Source organism: Prionailurus viverrinus, unplaced genomic scaffold (genome assembly GCF_022837055.1).
Source record: "Prionailurus viverrinus isolate Anna unplaced genomic scaffold, UM_Priviv_1.0 scaffold_62, whole genome shotgun sequence".
Lineage (NCBI taxonomy): Eukaryota > Metazoa > Chordata > Mammalia > Carnivora > Felidae > Prionailurus > Prionailurus viverrinus.
Genome location: NW_025927624.1, coordinates 683,681 through 707,300, shown reverse-complemented (window position 1 = coordinate 707,300; position 23,620 = coordinate 683,681). Strand labels below are relative to the sequence as shown.

At 37.2% G+C, this 23,620-nt stretch overlaps 2 protein-coding genes across 2 annotated transcripts in view; one reads left to right on the top strand and one right to left on the bottom strand.

The window, feature by feature from the left end:
• Positions 1 to 23,620, top strand: part of LOC125159788 (ankyrin repeat domain-containing protein 26-like) — a 708,468-nt gene that overhangs the window by 232,101 nt on the left and 452,747 nt on the right. The gene's annotated exons all lie outside the window — the stretch shown is intronic.
• The window catches only part of LOC125159799 (ankyrin repeat domain-containing protein 26-like), a 156,737-nt gene that overhangs the window by 65,532 nt on the left and 67,585 nt on the right, over positions 1 to 23,620 (bottom strand). Inside the window, exons 11-15 of the mRNA XM_047848414.1 lie at positions 20,720 to 20,792; positions 15,793 to 15,959; positions 4,370 to 4,540; positions 1,934 to 1,967; positions 1,219 to 1,354 (exon numbers count right to left, since the gene is read on the bottom strand). Coding sequence (XP_047704370.1) covers positions 1,219 to 1,354; positions 1,934 to 1,967; positions 4,370 to 4,540; positions 15,793 to 15,959; positions 20,720 to 20,792 — 581 coding nt within the window. The remainder of the gene's footprint in view (positions 1 to 1,218; positions 1,355 to 1,933; positions 1,968 to 4,369; positions 4,541 to 15,792; positions 15,960 to 20,719; positions 20,793 to 23,620) is intronic.

Sequence of the window (23,620 nt, the reverse complement as noted above, 5' to 3'; positions counted from 1 at the left end):
TCATTATACTGACCACCTCAGCTACAGTCATGGACCATGAAGAAGGAAGATGAAAACACACAGAAGGGGAAATCCTGGGATTCTTTTTCTAGGGATGTAATACATATGTGTAAATAAAATGCCTCAGTGTAAACAACAACAACAACAACAACCATAAAAAAAAAAGAAAACAAAATAAGGAACTGTGTCTAGGATATACAAAGAATTCTGAAAACTCAAAAACTAAGAAAACAAACAAATTTTTAAAACAACCAAAGATTTGGACAATTCAAAGAAGATACACAGATGGCAAACAAGCACATGAAAATATGCTCGCCATCATCAGTTATTAGGGAGATGTATATTGAAATCATAATGAGATATATACTAAATATCCATCCGAATGGCTAGGATTTAAAAAGCTGACAATACTAAGTGTTCATGAATATGTATGTAGGAATTGGTGCTCTCACAGACTGCTGGTGGGAGCAGCTTTAGACTTTAGAGCAGCTTTACAACTCCTTTAGAAAACAATTTGGCAGCTTCATAATAAGGGAATATGAAGGGACATGAGATTTTTAAGGGTGATGAATATGTTAAGTGTCTGGATGATGGTTATCATTTCATACGTGTAAACATATGTCAAAACTATCAAATGACACACTTCATATATGAACTAAACTTCATATATGAACTAAAAATGTTGGATACGAAAATCTCTTTCACAGGAAGAAACGTCTAAAACAGTGGATAAGACACAGACGGAAAGAAGGATGTAAAACCATACAAGATGAAGCCAGAGGACTGTGGCCTTTAACCTAATAGCAATGAGAAGTAATAGCTAAGCTTTAAGCAAGGGGTACCATGATGAAAGACACATTTTTTAAAACATATACTAATTATGGTTGCAGTGTAGACCAAGGTCCTGGGAGGTAGAACAGCAGGGAAAACAGTCCTGAGGTTATTTCAGTCATCTAGGAGAAAAATAATGACCTGACCTGGGTGAAGGCACAGAAGAGAAGCAGAGTTAACAAACACATTAGATGTGCCATTCCCACTAAGAAAGGTACAGTAGAAATGATGAGTCTTTGGCTGAGAGGATACAATAGTGCTCCTTTTATTTTAATACAAAACGTATTTCTGAGATGAGCAGCTCTATAATACAGCAGTGCTCTATGGTGCAGTAGTAGGCAAGGTTGCACATGTTACTACAGAAATATACGTAAAAAGACTTCCTACCTTTACAATCCATGCCAAGTTGTTCGATCAGCAACATGAAATTCTTAGAGTAAGGCAACTCACAATGCTCTGAAGCTGTTTTAGATGACTGAATGAAGTCGACAAGGTCATCCATAGAAGTAATTTGCTTTTTGACCTACGAATGAATAATACCATTTCAAAATGTCCCCCGAATATTTATAAAATATACTAGGTGTAGAGAAGTGATAAATAGCCATCTTTTTATAAAAGCAAAAACAGGGGCACCTGACTGGCTCAGTCGGTTGAGCATCCGACTCCATTTTGGCTCAGGTCATGACCTCAGGGTTCCTGAGTTTGAGTCCCACGTTGACCTCCACAATGACAGCATGGAGCCTGCTTGGGATTCTCTCTCCCCCTCTCCCTCGGCCCCTCCCCGACTTGTGCGTGCTCTCTCTCAAAATACATTTTAAAAATAAGTGAATGAACATTTAAAAGCGAAACCATAGAGACTTTTAAAAAGAACGGATTTTTATCAAAAAGACACTGTTATCCATAGCTAGTATTTCTAAGTAACTTTTTCACAGCAAATGTCTCTACAACAAAGGAAGATTTTCTATTTTTTCACTACATCTTTCATAAAGTAATTTTTTGCCACTGAACAATATTCCTAACAAATATGTATCAAAATAATATAATAAAATAAAAATAAAATAAATAATAAATAAAATAAAATTACATTGTCTCTTTTGCTTACCTTGTTCTTTTTCTTAGAAATTTTCTTTGCAGGTCTGAAAAAAAACAACAATTGTTTTCAGGCAAGTATTAAATACTTAAAATACAAAGCATATCTAAACCTATTGTTTCTGATATAAAATCTCTGCATTTGAAACTAATTTTCTACAAAGGGGATTAAACAACAGAGTAACATTAAACAACATCGAAAACATACTACTGCTAATATTAACAAAGGATTAGGTTTATCCAGTTCTAGTATATGTGCTGCTGAAGCAAGCACAACAAAGTACTAAAGTTAGGTAAAAACTAACAAAAGCAAAGGAAAATCCTAATGCTACTTGCATTATTTGATAGGAATAATACCATTGTTTGTGTTGTTGTCATTTTACTAAAAATAAGCTTTTACTGGCACTAAAACCTACTTGGAAAGTGCAAGTTAAGTCCCTATATGAAAGAACCCCTTTTTAACAATCATGATATTAACGTGTTGGAGACTCACTATGCAACTACTCTCTAGGCATTACTATGTGCACTTTACATGTCTTCAAGGTATTTGAAGCCCCACAACAATCCTATGAAGTAGGTTATTATATTAGGTATGTTACACAGGAAGAAAATGAGGCACAGAAAGTCGAAGTGACTTGCCCAAGAAGCCCTAGTCGCTGGCCAAGAACAGACCCTGAATTCAAACCCAGGAATGTGCCTTCGAAGCATCTGTTTTATACTACGTGGTTAAAGTAACACTCTAGTGTTTCTAACTAATATGACAGCAAATGTATCTATATTATGATTCGATTTCTAGCTATAGTGATACATAACAATTTCTGAATCTTACACATTTTTTAAGAGACTTTATACTTGGCAAGATGGGAAATCTACTTTCAATAAACTAAAGATTTGCTTCTTCTAGAGAAGTTCCTCAACAGGCATTCATTCATTCATTCATTCATTCATTCATTCATTCATTCCACTGTTTATCCCCACATTCAACACATACTTATTGAGCATACAATCTGTGTCAATGGCACTGTTGGTACAGGAAGCATGATTTTGGTCATTTAGAGCTCTCTAGTCCAAAAGGAATAATCTGTTATGGATCACTAGTTTCTTTTCCAATTGTAAATAAACAAAATCTTCCCCTTTCCCCAGAACCTAAATAATATTAACTTAATAGAACCAGATACTTTAAAGTCCCTAACAAAATCATAGCTACTTGTGATACTATCAAAGGCACTGGATATCTATAAAATCATCAAGGAAGGATTACTTTTATTCAGAATGGCCTCAGTGTTTGCATACATTTATGATAAGTGTGTGTGTGTGTGTATACAAATATATACATATAGAACTTATACACATATACTTTTATAAACATACATAAGAAATTATAGATATAGTTTGTATATTATGCATATACATATATATAATATGTATTATACATATAATATACATATAAGAAATATATAAGAAATTATACAGCCATATATATAAATATATATATAAATATATATATTTAATTAATTAATTATTTACTTTTATTTAATTATTAAATTAAATTAATTTACTTATTTTAAATTATTTTATTAAATTAATTTAATTAATTTAATATATTTAATATATAAATATATTTTTATATATGTATGTATATACTTGCATACATACATATATATTTTTAAATCTGCACATTCAATTGTATGAGAATACCCCATTGTGGAACCAATTCAGAATAAACCAACTTCTTGCACAAAATCACATCAATAAGAGTACTAAAGACAATTACTATAATTTTTTTTTCAACGTTTATTTATTTTTTTTGCGACAGAGAGAGACAGAGCATGAACGGGGGAGGGGCAGAGAGAGAGGGAGACACAGAATCGGAAACAGGCTCCAGGCTCTGAACCATCAGCCCAGAGCCTGACGCGGGGCTCGAACTCACGGACCGCAAGATCGTGACCTGGCTGAAGTCGGACGCTCAACCGACTGCGCCACCCAGGCGCCACTATCATTTTTAAAAGGTAATGTAATACAATCAAAAAACTTCCTAATGTTTGGAAACGGAAACAAAATTAAATTAACTAACCATGTCTATATCTATTGATCATTTCCAACAGAATACATTCTCTAAAGCCCCCATCTTAAAATAAAAAGAGAAAGAAAATGCCTTTGCAATTCACATTCTTTTTCAGTTATCATCCATTTGTCTATTACCTTTCCCTATTAAAATGCTGTAAGGAGTTGTTTACACTTACTCATCTTCCATGCTTCCATGGTGACTGCTGAAACTGCTCCTTGACAAAGTCACTTACCCTCATCACAACTTTTCAAGCAGTGTGTTTGATATGTTGAGTATTTCTTGCTTTAGCTTGGACCTACCTACACTACAGCATTTTATTTCCACAAAGGTAATCACTGCTAAAATTCCTTCACAGGCACATAAAGAATTTATAGATTTTACCTGCTTTCATGCTGATCCTTTTCACTGAAATGGCTGCCATCATTCTTTTGTAGTGGACCACCAGTTAGGGCATCTGCCTTCTGCAACACTGGTGTGATCACAGATCCTTTTGATGTCCCTTTTTCATTTTCACCTTTCTTTAACTTCTTCATATGTAAACCAGGTTCCCTCCTTAAAAGAAAAACAAACAAAGCCATTAAAAAGCCATAAAAAAGCCAATGTTTTCTAATAATTTTACTGATGAAGAATAAAAAGACAATTTTCATCAAGTTCTGAATTTTACCCATCTGACTTAATTTGATTAATTCAGAGAACAGTGCTGAAGTACCAACCATACACAAGGAAATACTCATCTGGTGCTTCAAACACAGATAAATATACAAATAGAATACAATGCGATTTGTAAGAATGGACATGTGAAAAGCTGTAAGTGAGGACAAGAAAGGCTTTACTGAAGAGGGAAAATAAACAGCAGAGGTCATCAGGGAAAACAACAGGAGAAAACCATTTTCTTAGAGATTAGAATGTGAGCACAAAGATTACACAGATGGCATCTAGGTGCCTTGAAAGGAAAAAGTATAAGCTTTTAGGAACTTGGGGAAAAAACATAAAATACATGGAAGCAAGTAGTAAGAGATCAGTCAGGAAAGATTCTGAAGAACCTTGAAGGTTACACTAAAAAATTAGAGTTCATTTCCTAAAGGCAGTGACTCTTAGACATGGGAGTAATAACTAGATGTGTGCTCTATTTTTGGCGTTGCTTTGAAATATAAGAATTCTTACTTTCAACAAAGTTTTAAAGTAGCATGAGGTCCATATAAAATGAAAGAAGAAATCAGGGAAATATCTTAGGGGAAAAACTACTTTTAAAATACCCATATGTCAGAGCGATATCAGTATGATAGCTGAACAAGATGTACCTTGTTGTGTCTCCCCACCTACAACAAACTGGCATCTTATCCACCCACCGGCAAAACTGCCTTTGCAGGAGCTGTGGGAATCTAGCACCATATTCCAAGGGACCGAGGAAAAGTCTTGCCTACCCGTGCATCAGGTAACAGGCAGACATACTACAGTCTAATCTGTGGACCTAGCAATAGCCCATAAAGTGCCTCCAGCCACTCCCTCTCAGCCACATCTGGGAGTCCCTCCCTTGAAAACACTCTCTAAGATGATCACCCATGGATGAGAGAGCCTTTTTGGAAAACCAGGTGTCCTGCAGAGAATTTCCAGCATACCACTGGAGCAAAAAAGTCAGGTTGGACACACTAAGAGGTAGTCACTAAAGACTGGAGGAAGTGACTGCTACTTCAAACGCAAAGACAGCAATGCAAAACTGCAAAGAATATAAAATATCAAGGAAATATGATACCATCAAAGGATCACAATAATCTTCCAGTAATCAATCGGAAACATATGGAGATCTGTAATTTATTCAAAAGAGAATTCAAAAATAGCAGTTTTATGGAAACTCAGTGAGTTACAAGAAAAACACAAAAAGCCAATTCAATAAAATAAGAAAAACACTCTATGAATAAAATGAGAAGCTTAACAAAGAGCTGGAAATAGTAAAAGCTAAGTAAACAAAAATCTTGGAGCTGAAGAGTATAATGAAGGAGATGAAAAAAGCAAGAGTGATCACTGACAGGAAATGGATCAAGCAAAAAAAATGTGAATTGAAAGACAGGAACTATCAATTTATCTAGTCAGCATAGAACAAAGTCAAAAGAATGAAAAAGAGTGAGGAAAGACTATGTGACTACAAGTGAACCCTCATAAGGCTATTAACAATGTCTCAGGAGAAACCTTCCATGCAAGGAGGCAGTGGGATTACATATTAAAAGTGCTAAGAGAAAAAAGACTACCAATCACTAATACTTTACTCAGCAAAATTATCCTTCAGAAATCAAATCGAATAAATACATTTGATACACCACATTAACAGGATAAAAAAAAATCATATCATCATCCCAGCATGGGAGAAAAAAGCATTTGACAAAATTCAACATCTTTTCAGGATAAAAACTCTCAACAATGTGGGTACTGAATTTTCACACCTGGACATAATGAAGCCCAATATGATAAGCCCATAGCCAACATCATATGCAGTGGTAAAAAACGGAAAGCTTTTACTATAAGTTCAAGAACAAGGCAAAGTTGCCCACTTGACTACTCCTATTCAACAGGATAGAGGAAGTCCTAGCCAAAGCAGTCAGGCAATAAAAGGAAATAAAGACATCCAAATCAGAAAAGAAGAAATAAAACTGTCTTTGTTTGCAGATGATATGTTATTATATATAGAAAATCCTGAAGATACCACCAAAAATCTGTTCCAAGGATGAAGGATACAAAATCAACATTAAGATGCAGGGGTGCCTGGGTGGCTCAGTCAGTTAAGCTTCTGACTTCGGCTAAGTTCATGATCTCATGGTTGGTGGTTCAAGCCCCCTATTGGACTCTGTGCTGACAGTTCAGAGCCTGGAGCCTGCTTTGGATTCTCTCTCTCTGTCTGTCTCTCTCTCTCTCCCCGTCCCCTGTTCACACTCTGTCTCTTTAGCCTCTACTACAAAGCTGTGATCATCAGGACAGTATGGTATTGGCACAAAAACAGACACACAGACCAATGGAATAGAATAGAAACCCCAGACGTGAACCCACAAATGTATGGCCAACTAAACATTGACAAAGCAGGAAAGAGTATCCCATGAGAAAAAAAGACAGTCTCTTTCTTCTGGGAGAACTGGACAGCAACATGCAGAAGAATGAAATTAGACGACTTTTCTTACACCATACACACAAATAAACTCAAAATGGATGAAGGACCTGACTGTGAGACAGGAAACCATCAAAACTCTTGAGGAGAAAGCAGGAAAAAAACCTCTTTGACCTCCGCCGCAGCAATTTCTTACTTGACATATCCCCAAAGGCAAGGGAATGGAGAGCAAAAATAAACTATTGGGACCTCGCCAAGATAAAAATCTTCTGCACTGCAAAGGAATCAATCAACAAAACCGAAAGGCAACCGACAGAATGGGAGAAGATATTTGCAAATGACATATCACATAAAGGAAGGGCTAATATCCAGAACCTGTAAAGAACTCACCAAACCCCACACCCACAAAACAAATAATCCAGGGAAGAAATGGGCAGAAGACATGGATAGATACTTTTCCAAAGAAGACATCCAGATGGACAACAGACACATGGAAAGATGCTCAACGTCACTCCTCATCAGGGAAATACTAATCTAAACCACACTGAGATATCACCTCACGCTGGTCAGAGTGGCTAAAATGAACAAATCAGGAGACTACAGATGCTGGCGAGGATGTGGAGAAACGGGAACCCTCTTGCACTGTTGGTGGGAATGCAAACTGGTGCAGCCACTCTGGAAAACAGGGTAGAGCTTCCTAAAATAATTAAAAATAGAACAACCCTAGGACCCAGCAATAGCACTCCTGGGAATTTACCCAAGGGATACAGGAGTGCTGATGCTTAGGGGCACATGTACCCCAATGTATACAGTAGCACTTTCAGCAATCGCCAAATTATGCAAAGAGCCTAAATGTCCATCACCCAACGAATGGAGAAAGAAGATGTGGTTTATATATACAGTGGAATACTACTTGGCAATGAGAAAGAGTGAAATCTGGCCATTGTCAACAACATGGATGGAACTGGAGGGTATTATGCAAAGTGAAATAAGTCAGGCAGAGAAAGACAGATACCATATGATTTCACCTATATGTGGATCCTGAGAAACTTGACAGGAGACCATGGGTGGGGGGTCGGGGAAAAAAAGTTACAGAGAGGGAGGGAGGCAAACAATAAGAGACTCGTAAACACTGAGAATAAACTAAGGGTTGATAAGAGGTGGGGGAGAGGGGAAAGTAGGTGATAGGCATTGAGAAGGGCACCTGTTGGGATGAGCACTGGGTGTTGTATGGAAACCAATTTGACAATAGATTATATTTAGTAAAAAAAAATTACAAAATCAGCATCAAGAGATCAGTTGCATTTCTAAACAATAACAATGAAATAGCTGAAAAAGAAATATAAGGAAAAAAATCACCTTCCCCAAAGCATCAAAAAGAACAAAATACTTTGGAATAAATTTAATCAAGGATTTCTGAATGATAGGTACAGTAAAAACTACAAGACATTGGTAAAAGAAACAGCAGAGACACAAACAAATGGGAAGATACCCCGTTGTTTATGGATTCAAAAAATTAGCATCATTAAATATCCACATTACCTGAAACCACCCACAGAGTCAATGCAATCCTTGTCAAAATTCCAATGACCTTTTTCACAGAAATAGGAAAAGCATTCCTCAAATGTGTAAGGAACAAGAAAGACCCCAAATAGCCAAAACAATCCTAAGAAAGAAGAACAAAGCTGGAAGCATCACACTTGCTGGTGTCACACTATTACAAAGTTATGGTAATAAAAACCATATGAAGTTGCGCAAAAACAAACACAAAGATGAATGAAACAGAATCAAGAACCCAGAAATAAACCCATGCATAAAGTCAACTAAAAACCCATGCATAAAGTCTCTTTGTTAAGAGACCCAAGAATACTCAAAAGAGAAAAGGTACTCTCTTCAATACATGATGGTGAGAAAACTGGATATTAACATGCAAAAGAATAAAACTGTGCCTCTACCTTACACCACTCACAAAAGTCAACCCAAACGCAAATAAAGACTCCTATATAAAATCTTAAATCATAAAACTCCTAGAAGAAAACAGAGGATAAAAGCTCCTTGACATAGATCTTACAAATGATTTAGGATAGGACATCCAAAGTACAAGCAATAAAAGCAAAAACAACCAATGCAATCAGCAATGTTTCTGCACAGCAAAAGAAACAAGCAACATGACGGAAAGGCAACCTATGGAAAGGATGAAAACATTTGCAAGCTACAAATATGAAAAACGTCAATATCTAAAATGTGTGAGGAATTCGTACAATTCAACAGCTAAAAACAAATATAATTAAAAACTGGGCAAGGCACCTTAAAAGACGTCTGTCCTCAAAACATATTCAAATAGCCAAGGGTACACAAGAAGGTGCTCGATATCACTATTCGTCAGGGAAATGCAAATCAAAACTGCAGTATATAGATATCACTTTGACCTATTAAAATGGCTATTGTCAAAAAGACAAGAGATATCGTTGGCAAGGATGTACAGGAAAGGAATTCCTTGTACTCCTGTAGGACTGTAAATTGGGACAGCCACTACGTAAAACAGTATGGTGGCTCCTCAACAAACTAAAAATAGAACCTCCATATGAGCCAATAATCCCATTTCTGGGTATATGTCTTAAAGACATGACATCCTTACCCTGGAGAGATATCTGCAGCCCTATGTTTATTGCAGCATTATTTACAATAGTCAAGAAACATGGGGCGCCTGGGTGGCTCAGTCGGTTAAGTGGCCGACTTCGGCCCAGGTCATGATCTCTGGTCCGTGAGTTCAAGCCCCGCGTCGGGTTCTGTGCTGACAGCTCAGAGCCTGGAGCCTGTTTCAGATTCTGTGTCTCCCTCTCTCTGACCCTCCCCCGTTCATGCTTTGTCTCTCTCTGTCTCAAAAATAAATAAACGCTAAAAAAAAATTTAAAAAATTAGTCAAGAAACAACCTAAGCATCCATCAGTGGATCCATGGATTAAAAAATATGGCATACAGTTACAATGGAATATTTTCAGCCACAAACAAGAAGGAAATCCTGCCAGTTGTGACAACATGAGTGAAACTTGAGGGCTTTATCCTTAGTGAAAAGAAGTCAGACACAGGAAGACAAACACTGTATGATCTGACTTATATGTGGAATTAAAAAAAAATTACACGAAAAACAGAACAGACTGGTGGTTGCCAGGGTTAGGAGGCTGTGAGAAATGGGTAGATATTGGTCAAAGTGTACAAACTACCTGTTACAAGATTAATTAATTCTGGGTATTTAATGTGCAGGATGGTGATTACAGTGAACATATCATTTGAAAGTTGCTACAAGACTAGATCATCACAAACAAGAAATGATATTTGTGTGAGATGATGGAACTATTAACACTATTGTGGTAATCATTTGACAATATAAAAGGATTGTGTATCAAATTAATACAGGTACACCTTACAGTTACACAGATGTATGTTACTTATATCTCATAAATCTGGAAAAACTTCAAAAATTCAAAAGTACTCACATGTTATTATCTATTGCTCAGAAATAACAATCATCTGATTAGTTATGCTTTTGTTTAAAAAAAAATGGTTTGCAGCGCCTGGATGGCTCAGTACATTAAGTGTATGACTTTGGCTCAGTTTGTGATCTAAGGTTTGTGGCTTCGAGCCCCACCTCAGGCTGTGTGCTGACATCCCAGAGTCTGGAGCCTGCTTCGGAATCTTTGTCTCCCCCTCTCTCTCCAAATGAATAAACATTTTAAAAAATTTAAAAAAATGATTTGGTAACTTTTGCATACTTTTCGCCTAATATCTAATCCTGATAGAAAATAATGGGGGATTCACCAAAAAGAAAATTATAATTCTGTTTTCATGGACTAAATGCATGCAACAGAATATTATTACCATACAGCTACGTACGTTTCCAAAAATAATAAAAATTTCCCACAGATTATTTAGGACTTAAACATGAGCCCCGAAGAGCACCAAAAACAAAAACAAAACTAACAATTGTGGTTTTTTTTCAAAAAACTGTTATACAGATAACTTTTTTCATGGAAATAACATCCAAGAAAAGAAGAACCTTTGTGAAAGCAATTATCAAACAATTCCTCTCGACCCAAACTTCAAAAATGAATCTGTAATTATAGAATTTGAAATAGCTTTCATTTTGAACCCAGTCAATAGAAGCAACTTTTAAGTAGAAAACATCTGGTGAAAGCCACCTCAAACTTAGAAAAAACAAAACAAAACAAAACAAAACAAAACAAAACAAAAAGAAACCCTAACACGTAGCCATGGTAACAAGAAGCCACCAGAATCAGTTTTAAATGTGTTAATCAATGCCCACCAGCCCTACTCACCAACCAATCCATTTCAGCTCCTTCCCTCTGAAAGACAGCGAATAAAGGACAAAAATGACTCCAATACACATGCTTCAGTGTGCCAACCAATCCACAACAGTCTCACCCAAATAAGCATGGTGCTTCAGATGATGAAAAACCATTTAATTTTCTGAAAGTCCCCTAATTTGTAAACTCTACTCTTCCCCATACCCTGTATAAGAATAGCAGACTGCTCTGTTAAAAAAGACTATACCTAACCAGCATAGCTCACTCTTATTTGTAAGTGATCAATTCCAACTTCATCTTTTTATTTCAGATATTGAGGGCTCATAATCTTTGGCAAGAAATTTTAAAGTCCTATAATAATTTGCCACCATATTTTAGTTTCCTTAATAATTATAAAGGAAGTTTGCTATTCCTTTGATACATTTAACCATAATGAAAACTAACATAAATACAACTAAAAGAACAAGTAGCAAGTAAACACAATATTGGGCCCCCCAAAATCCAAAAACTGTATATAACTGACAGGTTTACTTGTCAGAATGAACCCACGCCAAAGTTTGTCAAGGTGGGGGCTAGTATTACGTTAAAAACTATACACACAAGTTAAACTCCGTTCACTCAATAAGCATTATTGAATAAGTACTATATAGACTAGAACATTTTCTAGGCACTGAGGACATGGCAACGAAATGATAACAATCCTACTCATGAGTGAAGTAAACATACAATAACAATAGGCTACACAGGCAAAATATACAGTATTAGAGGAGAAAAACTAAAGCAGAGAAATCACATTTTGATGTGTTATAGGGAAAAGGGTAGTTGAAGTACTAGTCAGGATGGCCAAGAAAGGCCTTGCTGAGAAAGTGACTTTTAAGCAAAAACCTGAAAGGAGAAACAAACAAAAAAGGAAAAAGCAAGCCATGAGGTATCTGAGGGAAAGCATTCCAGATAGAGTCAACAGCAAGCACAGAAGTATGTCCGAAGTACTTAAAGAGTAGTGAGAAATCAGTATGGCTGGACAGAATGAAAGGGGTAGAAAAGAGTTCAAATCAGAGAGAGAGAAGGAGACACCTGATCATATCCAGGCCTTGTCGGCATTAGGAAGAGTTTTGGCATGTACTCTGAGCGAAATGGGAGGCAATTAGGCTTTGAGCAGAGGAAGGACACAATCCGACTTACGTTTTCCTAGATCCAATGTGTTTAGAATTAATGGAAACAGAGGAAAAACAAAAGAAGAAACAAACAAACAAGAAGACCATTTAGCTACCAATATAAACAACAGATGATAGTCTATTGGTCATGGAAGATGTGTTTGGATTCTCGATATATTTGAAGGAAGACATGACAAGATTTGCTGACAGATGAGATGTGATGTGTATGAAAAAGAAAAAGAAAAGAGAAAGAAAAAGTGAAAGAAAAAAGAAAAAAAAAGACAGGAGTCAAAGATGACACCAAGTTTTTTAGCAGAGCAACACACAGAACTGTTATTAACTCAATTAGGAAAGACATGAAAGGCAAATATTAAGAAAGCATATCAGGAGCTCAATTTGGGACATGTTAAGTTTGCAATAGCTATCCAGAAAGAGATATCAAGTAGGCAGTTTGATATGCGGGACTGGAATTATGGAGAGAGATCCGGGCTGGAGATGTAAACTTGAGGATCATTAGAATATACAAGATAGTAAAAGTCAAGAGAAGGAAAATCAAAGGCAAATTCCTGGAAGACATCAATGGGTTAAAAGGTGGGGGACGAGAAGAAACAAGCAAATCAGGCTGAGGTGTACAGACTAGAAAGGCAGCGGGAAAATCAGGTGAGTGAGTGATAGCCTACAAGCAACATGGAGACAGAATTTTGGAGGAGAGAGTTTTCCATTGGGTCAAATATCGCTGAAAGGTTAAGTAAAATGAGATGTATGAAATTGTTTCGATTTATTAAAGTGAAAATCGGTGGTAACCTTGAAAAAACAATTCTGGAGTAGTGAGAAGGAAAATTGCTACAATGAATTCAAGAGTGGATGGGAGGGAGGGAAATCAGGATCAAAGAGTGAAGAAGGCTCTTGAAGGATTTCATAGCTAAGTGGAATGGTCATGGTTGATCTAATTTTCTATTATTGCTGTAGTTTTCAAATGTTACATACTGATTAGGTAGTATTTTTGTAATATTTGGAAGTCTTAAAAATTGCATATAGGTAACACTAGGTTTTGTTTTGTGTGTGTGTGTGTTTTTTTTTTTTTTTGCTTTTTTAAAATGCCAGACCAAGGTACAAAATAACTCACAAAATTATACACTGAGAAGACTCCTTAAATTTTTTCTAGATATATATAAGCTGATTACCATTTTTCTCATGCTTAGAAAGACCACAGAAAAACGAAGTTTCAAGGGCAGTATTTCGTGCTTGATAAAAATTATTAAACTCTAAGGGCACCTGGGTGGCCCAGTCCACAAAGCATCCAACTCTTGATTTCAGCTCAGGACATGATCTCTATGTCCTCATGATCCCTCATGAACCCTCATGATCAGGTTCTCTAGCTTCGAGCTCTGCACTGACAGCATGGAGCCTCCTTGGGATTCTCTCTCTCCCTCTCTCTTTGCTCCTCCCCCACTCATGTGTGCATGCGCTCTCTCTCTCTCTCTCTCTCTCAAAATAAACAAACATTTTTAAAATGTCACCCAACTCTGGGATATTTTACACTATCCAAAGTAATGAGTCATATTAAAATTTTATACACAGAAGTAAAAGGAGTTGGGAATGCAGAAAATAGTCCTACTTTGTAAACTGAATTGTCACAAATTGTATACCATGAAGGCACTGTTGAAAAATTTGGTGTGGTTCATGTTGAAATATATTCTCTAAAAAGGCAGGATAATGGCATGCAAGCAAGGTACCTTTATAAAAACGATTCATTGCATTACCAGCATCTTGCTTTATAGCACAGGGGCCATGAAATGTTTATATAGAATATGAGACATGTTGCCACGTGAATCCTCTTGGCAATATTCAGATTAAGTTGAGGGTCCAACATTGGAGCACTCATGCACTGGGAAACAAAACCAAAAATCTAATAACTAGCAATTTTGTTGGTAGACTGCCAGTGTAGCAGGAAACTTCCGTTTTCAATTCAGGAGATATTCAAAGTATTCTAACAAAATGTGCATAAGACATGACATCAAACCAAACCAAATGCTTTAAATATACTTTGTTAAACCATCAGTACACATAGACCTAAATTCATTTTTTAAAATGGTCACATACTCCATTACTTTATAGAAGTGAAACGTTACTTCCTTATTAATGAATGGATATTTAGCCTATCTCTGGGGCACTTAGGTGGCTCAGTCTGGTGAGCATCTGACTGTTGATGTTGGCTCAGATCATGATCTTGTGGTCGTGAGATCGAGCCCTGTGTTGGCCTCTGCACTGTTAACGTGGAGTCTGCTTGGGATTCTCTCTCTCTCCCTCTCTGTCTCTGCTCCCCCTCAATGCTTGGGCTCCCGAGTGTGCACATTCTCTGTCTCTCAAAATAAGTCAATAAACATTTAGACTATCTCCTTCACATATATCCTTCACATATACATGTGACTATATCCTTCACATATACAATATCCTTCACATATACATGTAACATATATATATATATATATATATAAGTAACCTTAATATATCTGTCCTATTTTGTATATGTAATAATATATAATAAATGCCCTTATAGTGTGTGTGTGTGTGTGTGTGTGTGTGTGTGTGTGTTTGCACGTGCAGGCACACATGCTTGCTTATAGAAGTCACGTATTTCAGAAGGACCCAGTCCTGGCAATGAAACCATTGGAATAGAGATGACCTACCTGAAATATTTTTCTCACGTTATATTATTTATTTTTGCCAGTGACAGAGACAGAGCACAAGCAGGGGAGGGGCAGAGAAAGAGGGAGACACAGAATCTGAAGCAGGCTCCAGGCTCTGAGCTGTTAACACAGAGCCTGACACAAGGCTCAAGATCGTGAAGTGCAAGATCATGACCTGAGCTGAAGTTGGATGCTTACCCAACTGTCCCACTCAGGTGCCCCGACATATTTGAAATTTTGAAATACACTGCTAAATCACCTTTCAGAAAGGAGTTACCAATTTCATCCAACCACAGTGTCTAAGAATGTCATTTTCCTCACATTTCCTAACTTTGGTTATTTTATTTAATAAAATATTTATCACTATGACTGCAAAAAGTGGTATCTCAATGGTATTTACATTTTTCTCATTAGCACATAGGATGAAATATCTCCACGAAAAATACGAAATTTGTTCATCATGAAGATTAGCTCAAACTAGAAAAGATTGTTGCATAGGAAAATAACAATTACCTACTATTTAAATATTGCTATAGGCTTACCTATCAGAATCTTTATTTTCTGTAATAGGCAATTGATGGTTATCAGTTTTTCCATTCTGTCTTTGTGGAATTAATCCAGCAGCCGCAGCATCATATATGTTTTCTGATACTTCCATGTCACTTCCTCTGTGCTTCTTTTTTTCTTCAACCTTTAATGGAACTTGATACTAAAGGTAATTGTTACTTTAGTCAATAAAAAGAAGTTTTTTTTCATTAGCTTTATCAGTTGACACTTAGTTTGTCATAAATTCAATGGAGGAAAATATTTTGTGTTTACTTTATCATTACAAGTAATTGTAATTTTTATAAACTCTCCTTCATTTCTGTTGGAATTAAAAAAAGCAAAAGTTACCAAACTTTCTAAAAGGGCTTTCTTAATTTTGTACTTATTCATGTCCACACTTTGCTACCGAGAATTCCCCACCCACCCCACCCCATCTGACCAAGAGATACAAAGAAATGAAAGGACAAGAGACAAAATGTGTCCTTTTCTTTCCTTACCACCTGGGTTTTACACAACAGCCAGATTTAAAACATGTGACATGGAGGTGCTCCTGTAACAAAACCAGGAAGCTTTCCTCTTTCTGCACGGAGCTATTCTTTCCCTGACTGCCTTTTACAATTCTTTTTCTTTTGGATCCTAAGGTTCTCACAAAAAGTGACAGTGTCCCCTAAAATTTATGAGCCAAAGTTTGCCACAACACAAAAGGAACAAAGTGAAACAGACGTTAGGGTGGAATTCTGGGAAATTAGTAATGCTCTCCGAATCTCACATTCAATAAGCATAAAACTTTATAGGGAGAGGGTATAAAAGTAATGATCACCTTTAATCCCATTTCCTACTGATAATGCGAGTAAAACTCAAAAAGGTTAAATGATTCATCCCAAGTTCCTAAAGTGGCATTCCCTAGCATTTTATGGCACCAAAAGAGATGATACAATTCTTGAATGCTGAATCAGAGAAATGTCCACAAATTCATTAAATTAGTCAGATGCATGAAAAGTGTGACTTTCGCAAAGTAAATTAGTACCTTGATAGGGGACGAGGAGATTAGCTACTTATTCTTTTAAAGGAGGGTATCTCTAGATTTTGTCTATTTCGAAAGTCCTGTGTGGACTTTTGAGATGTGTTCTCAAAACTCAGTTTTCTCCCTTGGAGTTAAATACTGAAGGTTTGCTGAAGGTTTATGCTACCTACATGGTAAAAATCATACAGGCCCAAAGGTATCATACTCTATTGAACATAAAGTGAAGGTTTGACTCAACAGAAACATCTGAGAATAAGATTAAAAAATGTGAAAAAAGGGGTGATAATACAAATAGCTGTTATTAAGCCTATCTCAAAGGGGTCATGTTGAAATTCTAAGTTCCAAGATTGTGAATAAAGCAGACAAGACTGCCTATTTTTGTGGGCAATAAGCTTAGGAATTCCCTGAGCCTGCACTGATGGGTTAACCAGGCATATAAAATTACAAAGCCATAGGATGCTCACACCCAAGTTTGGGTAAACAATATTAGGTATCTAGGTATAGAGAGGGCGGGGCAAAGGCTCCAAGACCAAGGTGTGAGAGGTAAACAAGATTAGATATTCAGGAGGACACACTCCCCAATTTAGTACTATGGCAGAAAGCTGCTTTCACAGGAAGGAAGGACCAAATGAGGTAAACAGGTAAATAGGGCTATAGGCTGTAGGCTGCAGGGTGAAGATGCCCAGAGGGGAGCTAATTAGCAAACGAAAGGTGCCTTGTGGATCCTGAGGTAGCAACTTTCTCCTCCCCTAGACTAGCTAAGATAAACAGAGAAGCTGCCTCAGGTCAGCTGTTAACAACCATCTGCCAGGCGCTAGGATTTTGTTTTACATTGACCCTAACCCCTAACACCCTATATCTTGAAATCTCCTTTCCCTCATGCCCATGAGTTCATGTTCACAGATTGATTGTCTCTTTGTGCAGGTCCATCACCATGTTTGGAAGCCTTCTGATCCTATTAAAAACAGAGCAAGGACCCTTAATCCGGGCTCGTGTGTTCTCCGGGACATTAGCTGTCTCTCCCATTGTAATCCTGCATCCCGCTGCTGTCTTGCTAGACAAGCAAGAAACCTAGACCCAGAGTCTACAGACACATACTGAAGCAATACATAGATTGCTTTAGCTGGGAACATTTGTTTATATTCCTTCTCTTAGTTATTGCTTCTTTCTCATTTTATTGTTTATGGAAATGCAATTTATATTTAAGCCAATATATTAAAAAAAAAAAACAACCTGGAGATTATTATCGTTTTTAAGCAGTTTCTTTATGGTTATTCTGGTTCATGAGGTTTCATGGTACTTATATAGCTAAGTTAGTTTCCCAGTTCATATACTACTTGGAAGACTGACACTGAGACTTTAAGGAGAACAAATCACAAGAATGTTTCCCTGAACTCCTTTTTGTAAGATAGCAGAAATAATCTATTTCCAGACACAATTACTTATTTAGACAATTCCATTGTATGCACACTCTTGTTCTTTTGAGTGGAGAATCAGAATCTATCAGATAATTGCTAAAGAGAAAAAAACAAGAGTAACAGCAAGGCGGACCTCCTTCTGTTTTGGAGGTTGAACTTTCTCTCTTTCCAAAGACAGGAACTCTACTCCTGACATGCCTATCTCATTCTTAAACCTTTGCATATCTTGACGTAATTCTTCACTTAGATGTACTTCAGATGCTGGAAAACTAGATGCTGAAGAAGAACTCACAATTTGTAATTCAGAATCAATACTTTTATAGTTATGAGTACTGTCATTATCGGCATATAATGACTTCTGGAAAAAAGTCTTGTACTGGTTTTGTTTTCTCGTAAGTGATGATCTCACGGCTTGTGGGTTTCAGCCTCACGTTGAGCTCTGCGTTGACAGCTCGGAGCCTGCAACCTGCTTTGGATTCTGTGTCTCCCTCTGTCTCTGCCCCTACCCCGCTTGCACTCTGTGTCTCTCTCTGTCTCAAAAATAAATAAACTTTAAAAAAATTTTACAAATACCGTAAAAAGCATGGGGGGAGAAGAGGGAAAAAGAAACAAACAAACAAACAAAAACACATGACCAAGCAATCAAGCATGAGCTTAAGACAAAAAAAAAAAGGAAAAATGTGAGCAAAAGAAGGTAAGTGGAAACAACATGCATTTTTCAACAGGTACATAAGTAGGATTGGGAATATACTATGAACAATAGTCTCTTTTAAACCTTTTAAAGATATATGTCTCTCTCTATGTGTCTGTGTGTGTGGGTATATATATATATATATATATATATATATATATGTATGTGTGTGTGTGTATGTGTATGTGTACATATATATGTATACATGTATGTGTGTGTATATATATAAGTGTAAATATATATGTGTATGTAACTGTATATTATATATATATCTCTATATCTATACTTATCTATCTATCTATCTATCTATCTTTCTAATATTTATGTAAAAGAAAGGCTTTGATTCACAGTATATCCCTAATAATACTGATCTTATCACTCTACAGTTACCTGGTTATAAATGCTGTAATAAAGATTTAATTTTTTTCACTATAAATAAACTGTTCAATTCCTGCCATCTATCGTTTCCAAAAAGCTAGAAATTATTACTAGACTAACAAAAGAACAGAAAAAGAGAGGTTCCTAACACGTCAACATTCACTATGGAGAAAGAATTGGGAATGAGAATTCTAGGAAGAAATGGGAACCTTCAAAGGATGTGTGTAATGGGACACAGATGGGGTTACACAAGCAAAGGCTGAGGACTTGTTCTCTGCAATTTTAAGCTCACAATAGGAGGATACTAAAAATATACTGTAACCTTCTTTCTTATGTAACTCCTGATTTCCTCAATAGAATTCATTTGCGTGTATACATGTTAGACACTAAAACGGAATATAAACTGAAGCCTGACTTTTTAAATTCACATATTTAATTGTGATATATCATGCGTAGTTTGTTACTTTTCAAACTCCATTCTACGGAATTCCATTTCCCTACTCATTTATTCACATTCAAAAACCATGACATTGCTTCTTCCAAGCAAGACGTTATTCTAGGAGCTCGAGGACTCAAACAAGTGTGTTTCCTAACCTCCAGGAGCTTATCATGACTGAGGGGCTTTGAAATGAATACTGAAATAAATATCAGATGTCTGAAGCTTTAAATTTTAGAATCTGACACAAGGACTGGGAGGAGATAGTGTTCAAAGCTAGAATAGGAAAGATTTCTGAAATCAGAAAGTTGACAACTTGGCTATGAAGAGCCTCTGCTCATAGAGCTACTCTTTTCAGCAAAATACGTATTCTTCGGGGAGATGCACCATTTTAACTTACTCTTCATGCAGTTATTTGAAAACTACAGGAGAACAGCTTTGTAAGGTAAATGTTGAGAAATAATGTAAACATCTAAATTTCTACCTTTTCTAATATTATTTTAGTCTAAATGTAGAACAAAGGATAGAGCCAAAGGAAAATCCTGTATGTCACTAAAATAAAACTTGCCCTGGGCTGGGGTTGGGGGGGAACCTGCAAAGGATACTTGGACCCAATCAGGTTTCATTTAGGCATGAGTATTATCATTCATGTTACTATCACAGTGAGAATCCTTATCCTTAAGCAAATGTCATATGGCCTCCATGATGCGAAAGCTTTTCCCAATATAATATGACGGTCATTATATATTTTCCAGCCCATTCTTTTATCAGCCTCCACCTGTAGGATTTACCAAAGTACAACAAAACAAAACAAAACATTCAACGTGTCATGTATCTGTAAAGTGGTTTGTTCTTGCTAACTTTCCATGACACACATAAAATGATGATACACAGGCTCCTCTTAAATGTTCAGAGTAAATAAGGGAGAAAACTCAATTCAGAGCAGGAAAGTGAGTTTCACAGGAGGGTACTTTACCTTGGTCCCAAAATCTAAGACTTGGCTAGATGATGTAGACCATGAATCATCAGGAGCAGGTTTGTCGGAAAGCCTTTAGAGCAAAAAAAATAAAAGAAAAACATGTTCATTCATTTAACAACACAATTTAAAAAAGTTAAGGGAAAGGTCGCCTATCCGTTTATTGCACGAAGTTTCTTGGTATCATTAAAATTGGCCTCTGGTTTTTTCATTAAGTTTTATTTTAATGCCAGTAATAGCAACATCCAGAGTTATCTTAGTTTAAGTTGTACAATATAGTGATTCACCAACTCCATACTCACCCCGTGCTCATCATGACAAGGGCACTCCTTCATCCCCATCATCTCTTTCACCCCTCCCACCACTCACCTCCACTCCGCAACCAGCCGTTTCTTCTCTGCAGTGAAGAGCCTATTTCTTGGTTTCTCTCCCCTTTTCTTTCCTCCCTTTGCTCGTTTGTTGTTTCTTAAGTGCTACATGAGTAAAATCATATGGCATTTGTCTTTCCCTGATTTGCTTACCATACGACACTCAGGCTCCATCTAGGTGATTGCAAACGGCAAGATTTCATTGTTTTATGATTGAGTAATATTACAGTGTGTGTGTGTGTGTGTGTGTCTGTCTGTGTGTGTATGGATATACATATACACACACACATACATTCATATAGGGCTTCTTCTTGGTTCACACAGCTGTCAATGGACGCTTGCGCTGGGTGTTGGAAATAATGCTGCAATAAACACAGGAGTGTGTGTGTCCCGTGGAATTCGTGTTTTTGTATTCTCTTGGGTAGTATCCAGTAGTGCAATTACTGGATCATAGGAGAGTTCTGGTTTTAATTTTGTGAGGAACCTCCATACTGTTTTCCACAGGGCCCGCCCCCATTTGCATTTCCTCCAACGGTGCAAGAGGTTTCCTTTGTCTCCACATCCTCGCAAACACTTGCTTCTTGTGTCTTGGAGTGTAGCCATTCTGACAGGTGTGACGTGGTATCTCGTTGTAGTTTGGGGGAGCATCTTTTCATGTGTCTGTTGACCATCTGTATGTTGTCTTTGGAAAAGTGTCTGGTTATGTCTACTGCTCATTTGTAAACTGGGCTCTTTTGGAGGGGGGTGATGTTGACATGTATCCATTTTTTAGACATTGTGGATACTAACCCTTTACTGGATTTGCAAAACATTTCCAAATTTGTTCTCCCATTCCAGAGGTTGCCTTTCAGTTTTGATGGATTCCTTCACTGTGCAAAAGCTTCGTAGGTTGATATAGTCCCCAAACTTTATTCTTGCTTTATTTCCCTTGGCTCAAGAGACATAACTAATAAAATGTGGCTACAGCCAAAGTCAGAGAAATGACGGCCTGTGCTCTCCTCAAGGATTTTTTTTTTTATGGTTTCAAGTCTCACACTTTGATGTTTAATTCACTCTGAGTTTATTTGTGTGTATGGTACAGAAATTGGTCCAGGTTCATTCTTTGGCATGTGGCTTGTCCAGTTTTCCCAACACCATTTGGTGAAGAGAATGCCTTTTCCCCACTGGATAGTCGTTCCTGTTTGTAGAAGATGAACTGACCATACAGTGGTGGATTGATGTCTGGGTGTGCGGTTCTATTCCACTGAGCTATAAGGCTATTTTGTACGCCAGTACCCACCATACTGTTTGGATTCCTACAGCTTTGGAATAGAACTTGAAAGCTGAGATTGCGATACCTCCAGGGTTCCTCGTTTTCAATATTGCTTTGGCCGTTCAAGGTCTTTTGTGGTTCTATACAACGTGTAGGCTTGTTTGTCTAACTCTGTGACAAATGCTGTTGGTATGGTGACAGGGATTGAATGACATCTGTAGATGGCTTTGGGTAGTGTAGACACTTTAAAAATATGTATTCTTCCCATCTGTGAGCATCGGATGTCTTTCTCTTTCTTTCCGTCACCTTCAATTTCTTTCATCAGTGTTTTACGCTTTCCAGAGTACAGGGCTTTCACAATTTGGACCCTGTTTTAAAAAAAGCTTTCTGTTCTCTATTTGGCCTCGACCTCTCCTACCCTGTGAAATCTCCAGGAAAGACCCAGTCTGAGTTTCCATAACCAAATGTGACAGGCAGACAATGCTCTGAAATGGTTGAAAATGAAATGTATAAACGTTACCACAATGACTTCTCACCTCACATATGTCAGAATGGCTCAGTTTCAACACACAGGAAACAACAAGGGTTGCTCAGGGTGTGGAGGAAAAACAACCCTTGTGCACCGGTCATGGGATATAAATTGGTATCGCCACAGTGAAAGCCACTATGGAGGGGCCTCAATGAATTTAAAACACAAATACCACAGGATCCAGTGATTCCACTACTGGGTATTTATTTACCCAAGGGAAAGGGAAGTACTAATTTGAAAAGATATATGCACCCCTATCTTTATTATAGCATTATTTACAATAGACAAGATACGGAAGCAACCCAAGTGTCCACCAATACATGAAGACACCACACACACACACGCAGACACACACACACACACACACACACACACACACAGACATGCACACACTGAAATATTACGCAGCTCTAAATGAGAATGAGATGCTGCCATCTGCAACATCATGGATGTACCTAGATGGTATGAGGGTAAGTGAAATAAGTCAGACAGAGAAAGACAAATCCTATATGATTTCACTTCTGTGTAGAATGTAAAAAGGGGAATAAATGAACAAACAGAGCAAAAGCAGAAACAGACCCATAAATGCAGAGATTTGACTCTTGCCAGAAGGGAGGGGAGGTGGGGGGATGGACAAAGTGGGGGAAGGGGAGAGGGGAGTTCAGGGTTCCAGTTATAGAATGAATAAATCACAAGGCTCAAAGGTACAGCATAGGGAATCTAGCCAGTGGTATCGTAATAGCATCATACAT